At 36.2% G+C, this 21730-nt stretch overlaps 1 protein-coding gene across 2 annotated transcripts in view; it reads right to left on the minus strand.

Annotated features, from left to right (window-relative positions):
* Positions 1 to 288: 288 nt before the first annotated feature.
* The window catches only part of RNF2 (ring finger protein 2), a 61736-nt gene continuing 40294 nt past the window's right edge, over positions 289 to 21730 (minus strand). For both annotated transcript variants that reach the window (XM_079935320.1, XM_079935319.1), the window contains exons 2-7: positions 20939 to 21027; positions 18056 to 18216; positions 17191 to 17406; positions 10751 to 11023; positions 9513 to 9684; positions 289 to 9164 (exon numbers count right to left, since the gene is read on the minus strand). In XM_079935320.1, the coding sequence (XP_079791446.1) occupies positions 9063 to 9164; positions 9513 to 9684; positions 10751 to 11023; positions 17191 to 17406; positions 18056 to 18216; positions 20939 to 21025 (1011 nt within the window). In that variant the 5' untranslated portion in view covers positions 21026 to 21027 and the 3' untranslated portion in view covers positions 289 to 9062. The remainder of the gene's footprint in view (positions 9165 to 9512; positions 9685 to 10750; positions 11024 to 17190; positions 17407 to 18055; positions 18217 to 20938; positions 21028 to 21730) is intronic.

Below are 21730 nucleotides of genomic sequence, written 5' to 3' on the forward strand. Positions count from 1 at the left end.
CTATAAAGGGAGTCATTTAAAAAAATAACAACCTGGGCTTCCCTGGTGGTGCAGTGGTTGAGAGTCTGCCTGCCGATGCAGGGGACGCGGGTTCGTGCCCTGGTCCGGAAGATCCCACATGCCGCGGAGCGGGTGGGCCCGTGAGCCATGGCCGCTGAGCCTGTGTGTCCGGAGACTGTTGCTCTGCAACGGGAGAGGCCACAACAGTGAGAGGCCCGCGTACCACAAAAATAAATAAATAAATAACATTATTGAGATATAAGACACTTACCATAAGATGCACCCTTTTAAAATATTATTTAAGGAATTGTTTCAGGGGGGTTTAAATATTCAGAGTTATACAGGCATCACCAACTTTAGAATTACTAATTTTCATTCCCCCAAGAAGAAACCCCATAGCCATAATTTTCAACTCTTCTCCAGCCCTTAGCAATGACTAATTGATTTTCTGTCTGCCTATTCTGGGAAAATACTACTCCATCTTCCTAGAATCAGATGTCCTACATTAATCATTTTATATGTTGTTGGATTTGGCATGCTAGTAGGGCTTTTTGTTGTTGTTGTTTGAGATTCATGTCTGTATTCATAAGACACACTGATCTGTAGTTTTCCTTTCTTGTGATGCCTTTGGTTTTGGTACCAGAGTAAATACTAGCCTCACAGAATGAGTTAACAAGTATACTCTATATTTTGCGAGAATTTACAAAGGACTGGTTTTAGTTCTGTAAACATTTGGTAGAATTCACCAGTGTAGTCATTTGGGTCTGGCCATTTTTCTCTGTGGGAAGTTGTTATTTTTTTGTAACTAATTCAATCTATTATAAATCTATTCAGGTTTTCAATTTGTTCTTGAGCCAGTTTCAGAGTTTGTGTCTTTATAGGAATTTGTCCATTTGATCTAGGTTACCTAATTTGTTGGCATACAACTGTTCATATTATTCCCTTATAATCATTTTTCTTTCTATAACGTCAGTAGTTGATATTCTTCATTGCTGATTTTAGTAATCTGAGTCTTCTCAACAGGTTTGTAAATTTTGTTGATGTTTTCAAAGAACCATCTTTTATTTTTTTGTTTTCCTATGACCTATTTCAGTTATTTCTGCTTCAATGTTCCCCCCTCCCTTATGCCTGTTTTGTGGTTAGTTTGCTCTTTACAGTCTTAAGGTGGAAGGTTAGGTTATTAGTTTGAGATTTCCTTTGTTAATATCTACACCTGTAATTTTCCCTCTAAACACAGCATCCTATAAGTTCTACTATGTTGTGTCTTCATTTTCATTCACTTCAAAATATTTTCCAATTTGCTTTTTGATATTTCCTCCGACCTTTTTTTAAGTATTGGTTAATTTCCACATATTTACGAATTAACGAAATTTCCTTCTGCTATGGAATTCTAATTTCATTTCATTGTAGCCAAAGTCCATAAACTGAATAATTTTTTCTTTTAATTTACTGAGACTTGTTTTATGATCTAGCCTATCACCGACCCTGGAGAACATTCTATGTCCACTTGAGAATATGTATTCTACTATTGTTGGGTAAAGTTTTCTCTTGCTATGTTAGGTCTAGTTGGTTTACTGTGCTGTTCAAGTCTATTTCCTTGTTGACCTTCTACCAAGTTAAACTGTCCACTATGAAAACAGCGTGTTGACTTCAACTATTATTGTTGAATTGTCTATTTCTCCCTTCAATTATGCTGCTTTCTGCCTCATCTGGGAATGTATTTTAGGGTCCTGTTGTTTGGTGGACACATATTTACAATTGTTACATTTTCCTGAAGACTGGCTCTTTTATCATTATAAATGATTATGTCTCTACTAACAATTTTTGTCTTAAGGTCTCTTTTTTTAAATAAATTTTTTTTCTTTATTTTTGGCTGTGTTGGGTCTTCATTGCTGCGCTTTCTCTAGTTGGGGAGCGGGGGCTGCTCTTTGTTGTGGTGCGTGGGCTTCTCATTGGGTGGCTTCTCTTGCTGCAGAGCATGGGCTCTAGGTGTGCAGGCTTCAGTAGTTGTGGCACACGGGCTCAGGAGTTGTGTCTCGTGGGCTCTAAAGCACAGGCTCAGTAGCTGTGGTGCACAGGCTTTGTTGCTCCACGTCATGTAGGATCTTCCCAGACCAGGGCTCGAACCCATGTCCCCTGCATTGGCAGGCAGATTCTTAACCACTGCGCCACCAGGGAAGCCCAAGGTCTCTTTTGTCTAAAATTAGTATAGCTATTTAGGTTCTTTTGGTTTCTGTTGAGGTTTTCCACCCTTTTACTTTCAACCAATCTGTTTCTTTGAAACTAAACATGTCTCTTGTGGACAGCAATATAGTTGCATGTTTTTAATCCATTCTGCCAACTGCCTTTTATTGGACTGTTTCGTCCATTCACATCCAATGTAATTCATAGTAACAGGATTTGTATCTGCCAGTTTGCTTATCGTCTTCTCTGTTATGTCTTATTTCTCTATTCCTCTATTACAGCCTTCTTTTGTGTTAAATGTTAATTTCTTATATACCATTTTAATTCCTTTTACTAATTTTGGAGTTATTGTTTTAGTGGTTGTGCTAGGGATGATAACATCTTAATTTAAAATAATCTGACTGCAGATTAACACCAATTTAATTTCCATAGTCAATAAAACCTTTGCTCCAATATAGCTCTTCCCTCCGTGATGTTTTATGCTATTGCCATACAAATTACAACTATACACATTATAACCCATTCAACAGTCTCATATTTATTACTGTATGTGATTTTCTTTTAAATCAGAAGACTTACAAATAAGAAGTACTACTGCAGACTGAATGTCTCTTCCCCAAACCCATTATGTAATGGTAGCTGGAGGCTGAGCCTACGGGAGGTACTTAGGTTCAGATGAGGTCATGAGAGTGGGGCCCCCATTATGGCACTAGTGTCCTTATAAGAAGAGAAAGAAACCAGAGCTCTCTCTACCATGCAGGGAAACAGTGATAAAGCAGCTGTCTACAAGCCAGGAGGAGGGCCCTCACCAGGAACTGAAGCTACCCACACCTTGATCTTGGACTTCCCAGCCTCCAAAGCTATGAGAAACAAATGTATTCTGTTTAAGCCATCCAGTCTATGGTATTTTGTTATAGCGGCCCAAGCTAATACAAATATACTGTCCTTTATGTTTAATTATGTAGTTAACTTTACCAGTGCTACTTATTTGTGTGGATTCAACTTACTATCTAATGACCTTTCAATTCTGCCTAAAGGATTCTTTAGTATTTCTTGTAAGGCAGGCAGGTCTGCTAGTGACAAATTTGTTCTGTTTTTATGTGTGAACATCTTAATTTCTTTCATTTTGAGGAATAATTTTGTGGCATACAGAATTCTAGGTGGACTGTCTTTTTCTTTCAGTGCTTTTTATGTCATTCACTACTCTCCCAGCCACCATGATTTCCCATGAGAAGTGAGTTGTTAATCTTACTAAAGATACCTTGTATGCGATCACTTTTCTCTTGCTGCTTCTGAAAGTCTGTCTTACTTAGCATTAGTTAAGCTTCTGAGATGTGTGGATTCTTTTTCATAAAATTCTAAAGTTTTGCACAATTATTTCTTCAAATACACTTTGTGCCCCTTTCTCTTCTCTCCTTCTAGGACCCCAATTATGCTAATACACTTGACAGTGTCCCACAGATCTCTGCTTTTTTTCCCCTTCATTCCTTTTTTTTTTAATTTAATTTTTATTTTATATTGGGGTATAGCTGATTTACAATGTTGTGTTAGTTTCTATTCCTTTCCTTTTTTTCTGAGAGGACACTCTCAACTGATACCTCTTGATACTTCTGTTCAAGTTTGCTGAATATTTCTACCAGTTCAAATCTGCTTTTGAGGCCCTCTACTGAATTTATTTCACTTGTTATATTTTTCCAAAACAGGATTTCTATTTGGTTCTTTTATCATAATTTCTCTTTACTTTTATTCTCTATTTAGTGAAAGATTACCCTCAAATTTAGCTTTTAAGATATAGTTTCTTTTAGTTCTTTGAACATGCTTTTAAAAGCTAACAAAGTTTTTGCTTAATAAGTCAAACATCTGGGCTTCCTCCCAGACACTTTGTCTCTTTGCATGTCTTGTAAATTTTTGTTGAGACTAGACATTTAATATGATGTGGCAACTCTGAACAACAGAATCCCTTCCCTCCCCAGGGTTTGTTGTGTTTGCTATTTGTTAGTGAACTTCTTGGACTAATTCTGTAAAGTCTGCATTCTTTGCTGAGTGTGACCATTATATTCTGTTTTGTTAGCTTAGAAGTCAGCTAATGATTGGACAGAAATCTCCTTAAATGCCTTCAAACAATAAGTCTCCTAGCATTGAAGAAGTGCTCTGTGAATGTGTTGGGATAGGCCTTCAACACTCCAACACGCAGTTTACAACTCTGCCCTAGCCTTCACTTCCTACTTGCAGAGCCTCAAGTTCTGTCACAGGTGAGAATGGTGCCTTCTTCATTTTTCTCTTGGGCATGCATACAGCCTTGTGCATGTGGCCTTCTAGATTCCCAGGAATATGCTGGAGTTTTTCAAAGTCCTCTACAGATATGTCATTCCTCAGCTTTTCCTTTTCTTTTTTGGTCAGTGTCTTTTTAGCCCCAATTGTTATCACTGCCTCAGGCAGCTTCTATGGTAAACAACTTCAGCTGCTTTCCACAAACAGGCTGAAGACAGAGCTGTTTGCACACAGTGAGTCGAGTCAGGTTAAATAAAGACAAGCTCTGAGAATAGAGCTTTTCAGTGAGGTACCAGACAGGTCAAATAGTGACAGTTCTCTGGGGTGGGCTTTCTGGTTAGCTTCAAGTCCCCTCCAGTGTCAACTAGGCTGCTGGTTTTAACAGCTACCATAGTTGCAAGGCTACTTGTTTTCAAGGCTACCCTGGAACTAGGGAAAGATGGAGCAATATAAAATGTTACAAACCAACTTGCCCATTGCGGCTGGGTGCTGGAGAAACGAAAAAAGAATTGCCCAAGGTCAAATGATGACCTTGGCATCACCTGCCCAAGGCTAGTGATGCATGGAATTTAAATCCAGGCAGATTGCATTGGAATTTTAGAATTTAAATCCAGACTCTAAAGCAGGGTTCTTAAGCAGTATAACACATACATACATACACACACACACACACACAGACACACACACACACAAGTTACAAAATATATTGTTACGGTTTCTGTTTAATAAGTGCTTTTTAGACTATTGGCAGCCTTTAGTTAATTTTTAGAGTTCTGACAAAGTTGATTTTGACAACTTTTAGTGTTCTCATTGCTTTTATGGAACATCAGATTTTCAGAGGTCCTTACTCCATTAAGTTCTCAAAGAAGCCATTTTTATAATTACAACAATGGAACACTAATTACTATTCCTTTCTAATAATCATGTTTCTAAAACTTAGAAAACCAAATATTTCTAACTAGAAATGTGATGGGAATTCAAAAGAGACACCTCTTCTCATCTGGCATTTTAATTATTTCTTGTTTAGTTGTCCAAGTCAGAATCCTAAGCCTCAATTTTCTTAAACGTACAAGTGAAATATTGTCTTCCCCAGCCTTAAGATTTAAAATGATAACGTAAAACTAATTACAAAGCTACAATAATCAAAACTGACTGGTACTGGCAAAAGAACAGTCATACAGACCAACGGAATATGACCTCAGAAATAAACCATGACATATAAGGTCAATTAATTTTCATCAATTGAAAATTAATTAATTAAGGCTGCCAGGACCATTCAATGGAGAAAGGGCAGTCTTTTCAACACATGTTGCTGGGGAAACTGAATATCCAAATGCAAACAAAGGTGAATCCTTACCTTTCGCCACATACAAAACTCAAAATGGATCAAAGATCTAAACTCTTGGAGGAAAATCTTCGTGATACTGGATTTGGCAATGCCTTCTTGGATATGACACCAAAAGAACAGGCAACAGAAAGAAAAACTAGACTTCATCAAAATTAAAAACTGGTACATCAAAGGACACTACTGAAAGAGTGAAAATGCAACCCACAGAATGGGAGAAAATACCTGTAAATCATGTATCTGATGACAGATTAATATCCAGAATATATCGAGAACTCCTACAACACACACAGAAAAACAACCCAATTAAAAATGGGCAAAAGACTTAAATAGACATTTCTCCACAGAAGATATATACAAATGGCTAATAAGTACATGAAAAGATGCTTAGCATCACAAGCCATTAGGGAAATGCAACCAAAACCACAATGAAATAACACTTCACATCCATCACGACAGCTATTAAAAACAAAAATAACAAGTGTTAGTTAGGATGTGGAGAAAGTGGAATCCTTCTACATTGCTGGAGGAATTGCAAAATGGTGCAGCCACTGTAGAAAATCTTGCAGTTCCTCAAAAAATTAAATATAGAATTACCATGTGATTCAACAACTTCACTCCCAGGTATATACCCAAAAGAATTTAAAGCAGGGACTCACACAGATACTTGTACAAAAATGGTCATAGCAGCATTATTCACAACAGCAAAAAGTGTCCAGCAATCTAAGGGCCCATCAACAGATGAATGGATTAAAAAAATGTGGTATATTCATACAGCGGAATATTATTCAGCCATAATAAGGAATAAATTCTGATATATGCTACAACATGGATGAATCTTAAAACCATTATGCTATGAGAAATAAGACACAAAGGACAAATACTGTATGATTCCACATATATAAGGTGCCTAAAATAGTCAAAGTCAAAGAGAGAAAGTAGAACAGAGTTTACCAGGAGCTGGGGGTAGGAGTGGTAATGTGGAATTATCATTTAACAGGTACAGAGTTTCTGACTGGGATAATAGTTCTGTAAATAGATAGTGGTGATGGTTATACAACATTGTGAATGTATCTTAATGTCACTGAACTAATTGTATGGTTAAAATGATAAATTAGGTTATATATATATTTTACCATAATAAATTTTTAAATGATAATGTATTATCCAAAGGTCCTATTTAGTGAGCCTTTTGTTCCTCAGGTGAGACGGTGGTTATAGAAGTTACTTAAATAATAAATACTTTATGAAATGGCTGGTAGTTAATAGTAAATAGTACCCACCCTCCAAAACACACACACATACACATACATACACACACACGACACTACACATTCAATGCTCTTATCAAATACCTATAATTATATTTTTCAAAGGATTACACATCCAATAAATTCACTAATGATGCAAAGAATTTACATCCTCCCATACTGACAGATAAAAACACATACATTCTCTAAGCACAAAGCTTATAATCACAAATAACTTTTTGCCTAAAGACAAATTTCAATTAATAATCACAATGGGAATTTAGTTATTTAATGCAACCATTAACCTAATGTCACCAATAAAATCTAAGCAGTTATATCACAAAACCAGGGTTATATTCAGTGGACATGCATTAATAATCTATACAATTTAACATTATACCAGAAAAGGAACTGACTACAAAATTTCCCTTGATTTTTGGTGGTTTTCAAATTTCATGGCACAGATTCCCAAGGTAAAAACAGATTTTAAATATTTTTGATAAAATGGTAAAAAATTTCACAAGCCTTTTAATTTTCGTATTGGGGTGAAGATTTAAAACATCAAGCTGGCCCCAATCTGTCAAAAATGACAGGTAAATATTTACAATGACAACACAGGCTTTAGTTACAATGGTATTAGAGGATGACTCTCCCCTGGCAAAAACCTTTTATGGTTAATTCTCAATGCAAACATGTTTTTGTAAATACTGTGATAATATAAACTTGGAAACATACCTGGAATCAGGACAGGGACGAAAAATAAAACGCAAGTCAATCTTATTTCTGACCTGTAATCATAAAGCCTTTTGGCTCTAAACACCAAACACTGTCCTTCAATATAAAACTAAATTAAGAAGAGTAGAACAACTTTACCATGCTGGCTGACATTCTTCTACAGAATTATCTTTCACTACACATCAAGGCAGGGCTCAAGCTCCATTAACTTGCTTCTCTAGAAAGAGTATAATTAGCAGAGCACCAAAATTTATAAACTGATATGGCAACCCAAAATGCTAAACACACTTTTCAAACAGAAGCAAATTTTTCCCCATTGTTACTTCTATGTACCATGTTATTTTTGAAACTTATGTGGCTACCAATAAGAAAAGAATCAGGGAAGCTTTGAACATATCTTGTACTTTTCATCAAGGCTAAAGTGCAAAATATCTCCATGTCTCTGGTATTTTAATAGGAAAAAACATAACACATAATAAAGGAACTGAGGTGACAGTAGAACTAATGCAAAAACGACTTCTTTAAATATACACTTGAAGACTACATAAGACCAATTTAATTTTTCTTTCTTCAATGAAATCTGTGAATGAACCAAGTTCTCACAGAACTTGAGATCTTGTTTGGTTCTCTTTCCCAGGATCAGAAATTCCAAAATTAGAGAGAAAAAAATGGAAGAAAATAACATTGCATGACAATGGACACTAAGTTCATAAAGAACTTTTTTTAAAAAAATGAGATATTATGGAAGAAAACACCATGAAAATAATAATCCTATGAGAATTGTTTTTTATGCACAGTAAATTTGAGCCTTGGTCTTCATGAAGATACTACAGCTTATATAGAAAACTATAAATATACAAGACTCCAGGAAAAAAAGTCAAAATACATATTATTTAACATTCTGTAGGCCTAAAAAACTTCTGAGGGGAGGGGAAAGGACGGCCAACTGAATCTTCACTTAAGAATACAGAACTATGAAAAATTCCTGGGTCAAAAGCTCCAAGATGCTCCAAATGGAACCACACTTTGTGAAAACATACAACCCTAGATATAGTTTTAAAAGAAAAGAAAAAGTACTGAATAACTGCAGTCCCTTCCAAAAAAGGGTATCTTAAATTAAGGGGAAAAGATTCTAATAGTGTAAACGAATCTGGCTCAGAAAGAAAACTGAACAACATATCCAATGTTCTGTCCATAAAAGTAATGACGGTACATCTTTAATATTAAAGAAATAGGCTATAAAAAAGTTCATTCTCAGAATTGGTTTTAGTAAAAGCTCATTTGTGCTCCTTTGTGGGTGCATAATAAAGTTCCATGGGTTTGTTCACCTTCCAGTATTTCTCACTGACCAATTCCAAAGAAAAAGAGCCATTTAACACCTAAAACAAAAACAAAAACAAAAACAAAAAAAAAAAAGAAAGAATTATGAAAACTGCTCAAAGCACAAAATTGTGAGATGGAACAAACAGAGAAGTCCATCTTAGCACAACAATGTAAAACAACTATACCCCAATTTTAAAAAAGTCCATCTTTAAAAAAAATCCTAAGATAAACTTGTCACTTACACTATTCATAAAAGAACAAAGGATATATCAAGTTAACTACCTGTTGCAATTTCTCCTCCTTCCAGAGTCTGTACCATTTTATTAGGCCCCACCCCACAACCTTCCACTCTCAGATGATCAATGTACTCCCAATTTCAACAGCCTATTATTTTAAATACTTACAGTGAACTGGCCACTGGCTGTTGCTATGTAAATGGTATACTGCTTCTCACTGGCTGTATCAAGGTTCATCTGGTTTGATTCTCCTTTGTTTCGAAGTTCTTCTAAAGCTAACCTCACAGCCAGATACTTGGATAAGTGATCAACAGTGGCATTACCTGAAGTCTTTATGTATCTGGAAAAATAAATCATTAAAACCTTACTTTCTAGATTAGTGATAAAACATACATAAATTATAAAACTAATACATTTCTAAGGGCTTCCCTGGTGGCGCAGTGGTTGAGAGTCCACCTGCTGATGCAGGGGACACGGGTTCTTGCCCCAGTCTAGAAAGATTCCACATGCCACAGAGTGGCTAGGTCCGTGAGCCATGGCCGCTGAGCCTGCGCGTCCGGAGCCTGTGCTCCGCAACAGGAGAGGCCATAACAGTGAGAGGCCCACGTACCGCAAAAACAAAACAAAACAAAACTAATACATTTCTAAAAAGGTATATAAAATGTAAAATGTCTCAATTATTGACAAAATACCAGAAATTTATTCCTCTATTATCTAAAAATTTCTTATTGAAAAGGTACAGAAACGGTAAAAGTACAAGCTCACTATCTACCAGGCCATGAAAGCTCTACCTACCTTACCATCCATAAAATATGACACAGAATGACAAAAATCAAATAGAAATAACACTGTACCGAGAGGAAAAAAAAGAACATACCCCTCAATCCCAATGATCAGAAGTTTTGAGTCTACAGCAGCAAGAAGAAAACTAAGAATATGAGCAAATTTCTTCTTGTCTAAGAATTAATAAATTTTAGGTTTTTAAGACAAAGCACTGAAATGCTAATTGTTTTTTAAAGCATCATATACCATTTACTCACTCACTCAACAAATATTTGATGCTTATATGCACTCAAGGACAGCCTCTCTAGAGTTATATAGTGGTAAAGCAGCCATCCTGGCCAGCATGAATTTTAGAGCCTTCTGACACCCTAGCATCATTGTTAAGAAATTTAAATGATCCTTTCTCCTCCTCTACCTAGAAGGGTCATTCCTTTCAGATACGCAACTGTGGGTGGGAAGCACATGAGGAAAGACGAAAACAACAATTCAGGCAGCCAAAATATCCAACCAAACCCTGGCAATCAATGGGATGACAAATGTCACCCTTAATTCTTATCTAAAGTTGCCTTTTAACTCCTTAACATTCTAAATTCAGATAATCTGAAACTAACCCACACGCTTACCTTGTCTGTGCACTGTCATCTTTTTCCATAAGTGTGGGATGAGGCCTGAATACTAATTCAATTTCACTAGCACCATCCATTACTGGATCAATTGCCACTGTTGCATTGTTATTATCAAGCTCAAGCCCAGAATCATCAGATGTTTTGGTCCGTTTGTTACTAGGTCCTGCTTCCTGATTGCTATGTGTGGATGCATTACTACAGTGAGAACTGTCTCCATTGTCTTCTGCTCCACTACCATTTTCAATCTGTTGTTTCTTGCCTCGCTGTAATCTAGTTAAGGAAAACAAAACAAAAAACATGAAATCTTCATTTAGGCCTTTTCAATGCATCAATTTTGAAGTATGTTTACTGAATTTACTACATTCTAAGTTCCCTGGTGGTCTAATGGTTAGGATTCCGGGCTTTTACTGCCATGGCCTGGGTTCAATCCCTGGTCGGGGAACTGAGATCCCGCAAGCCACGCAGCGTAGCCAAAAAAAAAAAAAAATCTAAAAACATCTTGATAACTGAATTTGCTCCAAGTTGAATAATGTCATTTATTTCCCACATGTCCCTGAAAGGTCTAGGGAATGTCACTTATACACAGGCAAACATCTGAATAAATTAAACAAATGTTTATATTCCCTTAAAACTTTTCTTTATTGATTATAGGAATTTTTGGCAAATATTTACATTTTGATGATTTCCTTTATTATGAGATTTTAAATCTAAAGAAAGGCATAATTCAGTTATGAAAAATTTACAGTTCTGAGGGAAGATATTTATGCCTTTTTAATTAGAATTTCTTAGGGAAACAGGATTTAAGAGTAATGGTAAGCACTACCTGCCCGCTGCTGACCTCACCCAAAGTCTGCTAATGCAATGCAAAATTATTCCAATGCAGAAGATGCGATGGTATCTAAATATGGAGCATAAACACAGAAGCAGCTCTCTAACAAGCTCAAATACTAAAAACCAGTAACTGGGCAAGGTACTTTGTGTATACATCTTATTTACCCATCAAAACAACTATCAAGGCAGTTAACATTATTATCATTTTATAATTGAGAAAAACCAATGAAACGGAGGTCCAAGGTCCATGGTTATAAGCTAGTAAGCACCAGAACCAGAGGAAGAACTCGATACATTCTTTCTACCATATGTATTGCCTCTCCAGCTGTATATACAAGAAAAAGGAGGGAATATGTGATGAAAAGGAAATATGAAAGAACGACATGCACTTCTAAGAATAGTGTCATTACTACATTTTTATTGCCAGAACAAGGAAATAATAGCCCACTGCTTGGGAAAGATGCTCAAGAACTTTTTTTTTAAATTGAACTATAGTTGATTTACAATTCTGTGTTAGTTCTGGGTGTAAAGTAAATTATATACACACATACATACGTACATATGTATATAAAATTCTTTTTCAGATTCTTTTCCATTGTAGGTTATTACAAGATATTGAATATAGTTTCTTGTGCTATATACAGTAAATCCTTGTTGTTTATCTATTTCATAAATAGTGATGCGTATCTGTTAAACCCATACTCCTCTACTTTATCCCTCCCCCTCCCCTTTTCCCCTTTGGTAAATATAAGTTTGTTTTCCATGTCCATGAGTCTGTTTTGTAAATAAGTTCATGTGTATTATTTTTTTGATTCCACATATAAGTGATATCATATATTTGTCTTTCTCTGACTTACTTCACTCAGTATGATAATCTCCACTTTTGCTATGAATGACAGTATTTCATTTTTTATGGCTAATATTTGAGAGAGAGAGAGAGAGAGAGAGAGAGAGAGAGAGAGAGAGAGAGTGTGTGTGTGTGTACATACCACACCTTCTTTATCCATTCATCTGTTATGGACACTTGGGTTGCTTCCATGTCTTGACTAATATAAACAGTGCTACAATTAACACTGGGATGCATGTATCTTTTCGAATTAGTTTTCACCTTTTCTGGATATATGCCCCGGAGTGGGACTGCCGGATCATATAGTAACTCTATTTTTAGTTTTTTAAGGAACCTCCATACTGTTCTCCACAGTGCTGCACCAATTTACATTTCCACCAACAGTGTAGGAGGGCTGGCTCCCTTTTCTCTTCTGTCCATTTTTTGATTGGGTTGTTTGATTTTTGATACTTAGTTGTATGAGGTGTTTACATATTTTTGAAATTAAGCCCTTGTCAGTCTCATCATTTGCAACTATTTTCTCCCAGTTTGTACACTGTCTTTTTGTTTTGTTTATAGTTTCCTTTGCTGTGCAAAAGCTTATAAGTTTGATTAGGTCTCATTTGTTTACTTTTGCTTTTATTTATTTTGCCTTGGGAGACTGATCTAAAAAAATACTGCTGCAATTTACATCAGAGAATGTTTTGCCTATACTCTCTTCTAGGAGTTTTATCGTGTCACGTCTTATATTTAAGTCTTTAAGACATTTTTAGTTTATTTTTGTGTATGGTATGAAGCCATGTTCTAACTTCATGGATTTACATGTGGCTGTCCAGCTTTCCCAACACCACTTGCTAAAGAAACTCTTTTCTCCATTGTATATTCTTGCCTTCTTCGTCAAAGATTAGTTGACCACAGGTTGTGTGGGTTTATTTCTGGGCTCTTTATTCTGTTCCACTGATCTGTATGTCTGTTTTTGCACCAGTACCATGCTGTTTTCATAACTGTAGCTTTGTAGTCTTGTCGGAAGTCTGGGAGGGTTATGCCTCCAGCTTTGTTCTTTTTCCTCAGGACTGCTTTGGCAATTCTAGGTCTTTTGTGGTTTCATATAAATTTTAGGATTATTTATTCTAGTTCTGTGAAAAATGCCATGGGTAATTTGACAGGGATAGCATTAAATGTGTAGACTGCTTTGAGCAGTATGCCCATTTTAACAATATTAATTCTTCCAATTCAAGAACATGGGATGTCTTTCCATTTCTTTGAATCATCTTCCATTTCCTTTATCAATTTTATAGTTCTCAGCATACAGGTCTTTTACTTCCTTGGTTAAATTTATTCCTAGGGTTTTTTTTTTTGAAGCAATTTTAAACAGGATTGTTCTGTTTTGTTACTTTCTCTTTCTGATATTTCGTTGTTAGTGTAAAGAAATGTAACAGATTTCTGTATATTAATCTTGTATCCTGCTACTCTGCTGAATTCATTTATTAGTTCTAATAGTTTCTGTTTGGAGTCTTTACAGTTTTCTATAGAGTATTATGTCATTTGCATATAATGACAATTTTACCTCTTCCCCTCCTATTTGGATACCCTCCCTCCCTTTCTTTTTTGTTTTGACTGCTGTGGCTAGGACTTCCAATACCATGTTGAATAGAAGTGGTGCGAGTGAGCATCCTTGCTTAGGAAAGATGCTCAAGAACTTTTTTCCCCCCCAAAAAATAAAATACTGTTTATGAAATCTATACAGCATTTCAAAATTAAGAGGGGGTGACTAATATGTTAATTGACAAAACCATGATTCAAAAATATATGAACACTGGGGCTTCCCTGGTGGCACACTGGTTAAGAATCTGCCTGACAATGCAGGGGACACAGGTTCAATCCCTAGTCCTAGAAGATCCCACATGCTGCAAAGCAACTAAGCCCATGTGCCACAACTACTGAGCCTGCGCTCTAGAGCCCGCAAACCACAACTACTGAGCCTGCACACCACAACTACTGAAGCCTGCACGCCTAGAGCCCCTGCTCCGCAACAATAGAAGCCACCGCAACAAGAGAAGCCACCACAATGAGAAGCACGCACACTGCAATGAAGAGTAGCCCCCGCTCACCGCAACTAGAGAAAGCCTGTGTGCAGCAACAAACACCCAACGCAGCCAAAAATAAATAAATTTATAAAAAAAAAAAGTGAACACATACAATGGATTAGTCTTACAAAGGAAGGCAATTCTGCAGGTGCTACAACATGGATGAACTTCGAAGACATTAAGCCAATCACAGAAAGACAAATACTGTATGATTCCACATATATGAGGTATTTAAAGTAATCAAAATCACAGAAACACAAAGTAGAATGCTGGTTACCAGGAGCTGAGGAGAGGAGGAAGAAATGAGGAACGGTCGCTTAATGGGTACAGAGTTTGTTTTATAAGATGAAAAGAGTTCTGGAAATTGATTGTACAACTGTGTGAATGCACTTACAATACTGCACTGTATATTTAAAAATGCTGAATATGGTAAATTTTATGTTTTTTATCATAATTTTCTACTGTGATACAGAAAGACCAAAATAATGAAACAAACAAAAAACTCAACAGGGTTACTTGTCTAATGTATTTATTTTTACCTCACACTTCTTTCCAAAGAACAGAGCTAGATTAATGTAATTTCAGGCAGCATTCATAAAATAATGTTCAGATAATGGAGGCAGATCAATAGCCTATCATATCCTGCATTTATCAAATCATATCCATAACACTACATACTGTTCTAGAGGTAGCATTTCAAGAATTATACACCAACAAACTTGAATGTCATATGAGGAATAAAAGAAATTAGGAATGTAAATATTTAGCCTTTAGAGGAGCATGTAAGAATGTATATTTATATGAAATTATTTGAGGACTAGTAGATAGAAGCAGAATCTGAAATAAATATAGAACCCAACATAAGTATTTTGACAAAGACATATCAAGACTGCTACACGCAAAAGACTAATTTTAATTCAATATAAGGGAAGAACTTTAGAAAATATATATTCATACAAAACTATTTACTTTAAGCCAACCGTAGTTCTATGTACTGGTGTTATAAGAATCAGTAATACTCACACAGTCTCTACCCTCTTAGGGCTTATATTATTCTAGTACAGCAAATAACACACACATGTTCAGAGAATGATAAGTGCTATGAAGAAAAATGAGGCAGAGAGGGTAAGAAAGTATGGAGTCCTGTGGTGGAAGACGGGAACTTAGCAGACACCTGAAGAATGAGTGTGTGTGCCATGTGGACTATCTAGAAGAAGAGGGTTCCTGAAAGAGAGAACAGGAAGTATAAAGGCCCTGAGGCAGAAACAAGCTTGCTAAGTCTCAAAAACAGCCAAGAAGCTTTAATAAAGTTATTAACAAATGAAAGAAGCTTCTATCACATACTCCCACCACTAGAAATGTTCAAGCAAAATCAAAGGTCTATCTATAAAGGATTTTATGAAGGGGATTCTTTCTCCTGGTAAAAGACTAAAAGTTTACTCTTCAGAACCACTTCTGGAACTTTTAAAATACGAATGCCTGTACCCCAATCAAAGATTTTGATTTACTTAGTCTGGAGTGATGCCTTTGAGGCCCTAGGATTTAAAAACTTTCCAAGTGATTCTGATATTCAGCCAAGGTGAAAGCCACTAGATTGGGATGTGGCTTTATTGGTGGCTGACTTTATTGCAATGTGGCTTTGGAAGATGCTGACTCTCCCTGAGGCCTAAACATATCAGGAGATGTCAGAGCAGAAAAGAGAATAGGGGTGAGGAAAGTGCTCAGATTATATAGGGTCTTGGAAGCTATCATTAAAGTCTTTTAACCTGAATGTGAATAGAAGCTATTAGAGGTTTCAAAGCAAAGGAGAACTATGACCTGACTTCCAATTTATCACTCTGGCTGCTGTGCTGAGCACAGACAATGTGGAGGTAAGCATGGAAAGTTGAAAGACCAATTAGGAGGCTATTTCAACACTTTCAAATGAAAGATGGTGGTTGCCTAGACCAATTTGGATATATTATGGAAAAAGCTAAAAATATATTTATTCACAAACTGGAATACGGACTGGGAAATAAGAGAGAGGTGAAAGGTAACTCCAAAGTTTTTGGCTAAAGCAAGTAGGATGATGGAGTTGCCATCAACTAAAATGAGCAAGAATGAAGAGAAGTAGGGGATAAGAATTACAAGTTCAGTACTGAACATGTTAAGTTTGAAATAAGGAACAGCTAACGACATACAAAGGCAACCAGGAGAATATCGTCTCTTGAAAGCCAGCGGAAGGAAACCAGTCAAACAGAAAAGAGAAATTAACTGTATAAAATGCTGCTAAGTAAGATGAGATCTGAGAATCAGCAATTGGGTTTTGCAATGTGGAGGTCAATGGTAACTTCAACAAGGGTGATATGAGGCATTGGGATAAAGCCTGACTGGGGGAGTTCAAAATGGGACAGTAGAAGTATTGGATATAGTAAGCACAGACAACTCTTTTAAAGAGAAGAAATACAATGGTAAGTGGAGGGAGAAGTGGGTATAAGAGGGTATTTGTCTTGTCTTGTTTTTTTTAAGACTCTAGTACTTTAAATGGAATACCGTATTAGGCCTAGAGACATATTTTATACCTTCAAGAAAAGGTAACCACACAGAACTACTATTTGTTACTGCATTTTATCTATCTCAAAATGGAGGGTGTTAATTCAGTATTTAATAGAGTGGAAAAATGGCCGCCCTGCCTGGCCTTCTCTCCCATATACCTGTTCATGGCCTGTATCTTCAGTCCTTCCTCAATGCTGTGACTGAGTGCTTGCTGATTATTGTGCTTGTTGATCCTGGCTAATACTCTTTCTTGATGAGCTTCATACTCATCACGACTTGGATAAATTTTGCTGATGAGTGCATCAAAGTTTGGGTCTGGTCTTAGTGATCTTTTGGAAACTAGCTTTTTCCGACAGGTAGGGCATTCTTTATTGCTAAATAAAAAGAGAGAAAAGAAAATGTAAATAATGCGAGGATCTTTGGGCTAAAGACAAAAATAGCCAGCTTCCAGATAATTATCATCTTTATTCCAATAGCTTTACTAAGTCGCAGAAATTTAAACTGATTAACCTGACTTTCCTTGAATATCTGACTAGTGACTAAGCAAGATTTTTGAAACAAGAGACTCTCCATACTACTTGCCAATAGAGAAAAAACTAAATACTTCCCCATGATAAATTATATATAACCATTTTAGAAATAAAAATCTATTCCTTCCTAAATTTCCCGTTTCTGATATCCATGCTATACATGGAAAAACTATCCACTAATATATATTAATTTATATGTTATGAATTATTTTATTAAAATATTCATCAGGACATTATACTTAAGAAGTGAGAAAATCATGGTTTCATGCTTTGTAATTTCCTCAAAACAAAAACTCATCCTAAAAAGCTTCTAAAACTATATAAAATCAACTGTTTCGAAACAAAGATTCTCCAATAATTAAAACCTAGACTTTAGATAAATTTCCAATTTGCAAATGAACACTTATAGAAAATGTATTTCTCAAAACCCACAGAGCACTAGAACACTGTCCTTGTATAATTTAAGTACCTAGCATAATTCATTTTAACATACCCACTTCTGAGGGCTGTGATAATGCAGTCTGCACAAAAACGATGTAAACACTCTTTTGTAGTCATGGTGTTCTTCAACATATCCAAACAAATTGGGCACATTAATTCACTGTGTAGACTTCGAGGTGAAACCACAATTTCCAAGCCATCCGTTATTGCCTCCTGTAAAAAGCATCACTTTAAAATTAAATGCTACCTAATTAAAAAAAAATTATGGACAAGTTCAAACGTAAGAATATAGAAAATGACAAAAATGAACATCTATATACCCATCACCCAGTCACCGTCACTGTCAACTCACAACCAATCTTGTTTTAGCTATAATCTCCTCCAACTCCCCTCAGCCCCAGCACCAAAGCATTATATAAATGCCCTTATTTTAATGCTAAAGATAACATATTATATATTTAAAAGATAACTAATGTTAAATCACCCTGGTATAGCAATAAAAAAAGCATTGAATATGGAATCAGATGGCTTAGGTTCTATTAGTTCTACAACTAGCTTTGTGACACTAAATAATTAGTTTTAACATTGTCTTCTTACCTGCAAAATGAGGAAGTTAAGCTAAATGAACCCTAAAACTTCTTCCATCTGCAAAACTGCACCATTTTGATAATAAGCTATACATTTCACGCCATCCATTAAAAGATTTTAAAATTCAAATACAAGTATTCCCTATTTATACACAGCTTAACAGGATTTAATTTTAAAATCACCTTTTGAACCTTAAAAAGTCTTGATCCACAGAGAAGTTTCATACAAAGTGGTCAGGTTCTCAAGCTAACCTACAAACTGATTTAAACCATAGCACCTCCGAAGTATAAAAAGTATTAGTATTTCTAATTGTCATGTCTAAAAATGTTTTCAGTGCGAAAATGCATTTGGAGTTCCAATGTAGAATTCAGGACAAACCTCCCAAATGCACAGATTAGTGACTCCTACTTTCTTTGCCACTACCACTACTCGCCCTTCCCACAAGGTGGCACTGAGAACAAAGATTATGTAGCTCTAAAGGCACCAATACAGGCTCCTATGGATTGAGGAAAAAGGTCTAGTATGTGGCCACTGAAAAGGAAGATGCAGGTAGAATAAGGGGCTTCCATATGTTACACTTCCTGTCTCCACTGGCTCTCCGTCGTACTTGTGTTTTCTCTATAGGGTCAAAGATTGATGACCCCACAAGGAAAGCCATCGAAACTATAGATATTGTCCATTATCAAGTATCCATTATGTTTCAACCTCTCTATATAAAGTGCTTTCTGTATTTTACTTAGTTTAATATACACACAAACTTTTGATTTAGGAATTATAACCTCGATTTTATAAATCACACAGAGAGTATGATGATGACTTAGCTAGTAATCAAGTCTGGTCCCCTCTTCCTCTTTAGAATTTGCCTAGCAAAATCTGAACCCTGGATAAACCATCCATCCATATTTTCCATGCCTATACCTGTGCATCTGCATAGCAGTGCAGGGGAAAAAAAGGGAGGAATCACACAACCAGACTGATATCACTAAAAACTCATTTTTCTTTTCACTGCACTATTTTACAACTTTTCTTCTATCTGCAGACCTACCACCTAAATGTTCAATAGATTAATTACCTTACCTCAAATTTCATTTAAAGAACTCTCTCGTTTTCTCTCTACCAAATCTTTATAAAGCATCTTCCTCTTTCTTCTTACAAAGAGAAAGTATACCTCTTCCTATCACATGTCCATTCCTTCCTACCTTCTCAAGTATATCCCTCTTTGGATTTCTATTTGATCTCAGACTTCAGCAATCTCTCCCTCTTCACTAAATCAGCCTAGATTAATATAGGGTTGCTGCATAGTGAAATGTGAATGATGAGCTTAGAGCTGTGTGTAGAGGAGGGTGGGGTGAGAGTGGTTCCATCCCTCATCTTATTAACAAAACAAAATTTAAATAACTTCCTGATTCTATGTTGCCCTCAAGTTTTCACTCCATTTCTCTGTTTCTCTGCACAGCCAAACTTCTCTGAAACATTACCTATTCATTTTCACCTCCCCCTCCCCTTTAACACAGCAAAACCTACTCAAGTGAATCTACTCTGGTCAAGGTCACCAAGTATATACAGCCAACTCTAGTGCTCACTTTTGTAATCTTCACCTTATTCATCCTCTCAGTAGTACTGAACACAGTAACTGCATCCTCCTTGAAACACTTTGTCCTATGTTTTGATCCCCTCACTTCATCTTCCATTTTTCCTTACTTTTCTTTGGCCGTTCCTTCTCAGTCTCCTTTGCTGGCTCCTTTTCCATTACTTAATTTCTAAATCTTGAAGCTCCTCTGGATGAAGTTCTGGGCCTTCTGCTCATCTCTCTCTAGGTGATCTGGCATTCTCATTCTTAAAATGTACTGACAAGTCCTAAAACTTTATATTTAGTCCAGACCCCTAGGTAGCATCTCTACTTGTCTTATAGGCATTTCAAACTGAAAATGACTTCAGTTTTAAGCATGTTTATCTCCTTCAAACCTGTTCCTCTCCCAGCCTTCCCCATCTTCACCTTCTCAAAATAGTCTTCCCTGGTTCTCCCGCAATTATTTATTACAGCATTAAGAACCTTCCCTTTACATAACTTCTCATATGTGTAATTTACTTGTTTGATGTCCATAAACTCCCTGGGCTGGTGCCACATCTGTTTTATTCACCACTTTACCTACTGCCTAGCTTAGGACCTGGTACAGAATATGCACTCAAATTATTTGTTCATGAAATGAAGTGTCAACCAAACATACATAAATTAGAACTGTATATAAATTTATTATTACTGCTATGTTCTTTCAAGTTTTCACTTTCTAAAACTATATCCCAGTTTATATGCCTATTTCCCCTAAGTTATCTTAATCTATATTACCTGAGGTGTTCGTTGTAATTCATATAAACTGAGTTCCCATGTTTTGCTTAATGGTTGAGTTCCGTTTGTCTGCACAGCCTGAGACATTGCTAGGAATAAAGAAGAGAGAAAACCAATTTTAGTATCTGAAAGGGAAGTAAATCTCAAAACTAATTTTTAGACATTGTAAATCCTGAGAGTAAAACCAACAGAAATTACACACTGGCTCCTCAAGAACAAAGAAGAAAAGCTCAAGAATCTTTCCATTTATAAATACAAGCTACTTGAGAGCAAGAAGTTATCACTGATCTCTGAATGCCTAACAGCTCGCACACAGAGAATGCTTAATTATTACTGATGTATAGGAAACTCTCTTCACCCAAAATAAGAAGTATCTTTCTGAAACTGGCAGTCATGGAACTTAGAACTGTCAGGAAAATCTCAGACTCTTCAGCATGGCCATCTAGTCCAACTTTTGCCAAAGATACAAAATCTACTTTAAAGCACTTTAAGCCACAGGTCATTCTGCCTCTACTTTCACAGCTCCACTCATGAAAAATCCCCTTTCTAATAAGTCAGCTTATCTCCTCCTAATGATGAGCCCAAAACTGCTTCCTATTCACCTTACAGCTGTCCTCTGGAGGCAAACTGACTAAGCCGAATAATTTTTCTACACAACAGTCTTTCAAATATTTGGACACTGTTATCATATTCCACCTGATTTTTCTTTACTTCTGGTTAAATGTCCTAGTTCCTCCTACTGCTCACCATGTGACACAATTTCAAGGTCTCCTCACCACTCTGACTTTCCTC

Source organism: Stenella coeruleoalba (genome assembly GCF_951394435.1).
Source record: "Stenella coeruleoalba genome assembly, chromosome: 1".
In the NCBI taxonomy this organism is placed as follows: Eukaryota; Metazoa; Chordata; class Mammalia; order Artiodactyla; family Delphinidae; genus Stenella; species Stenella coeruleoalba.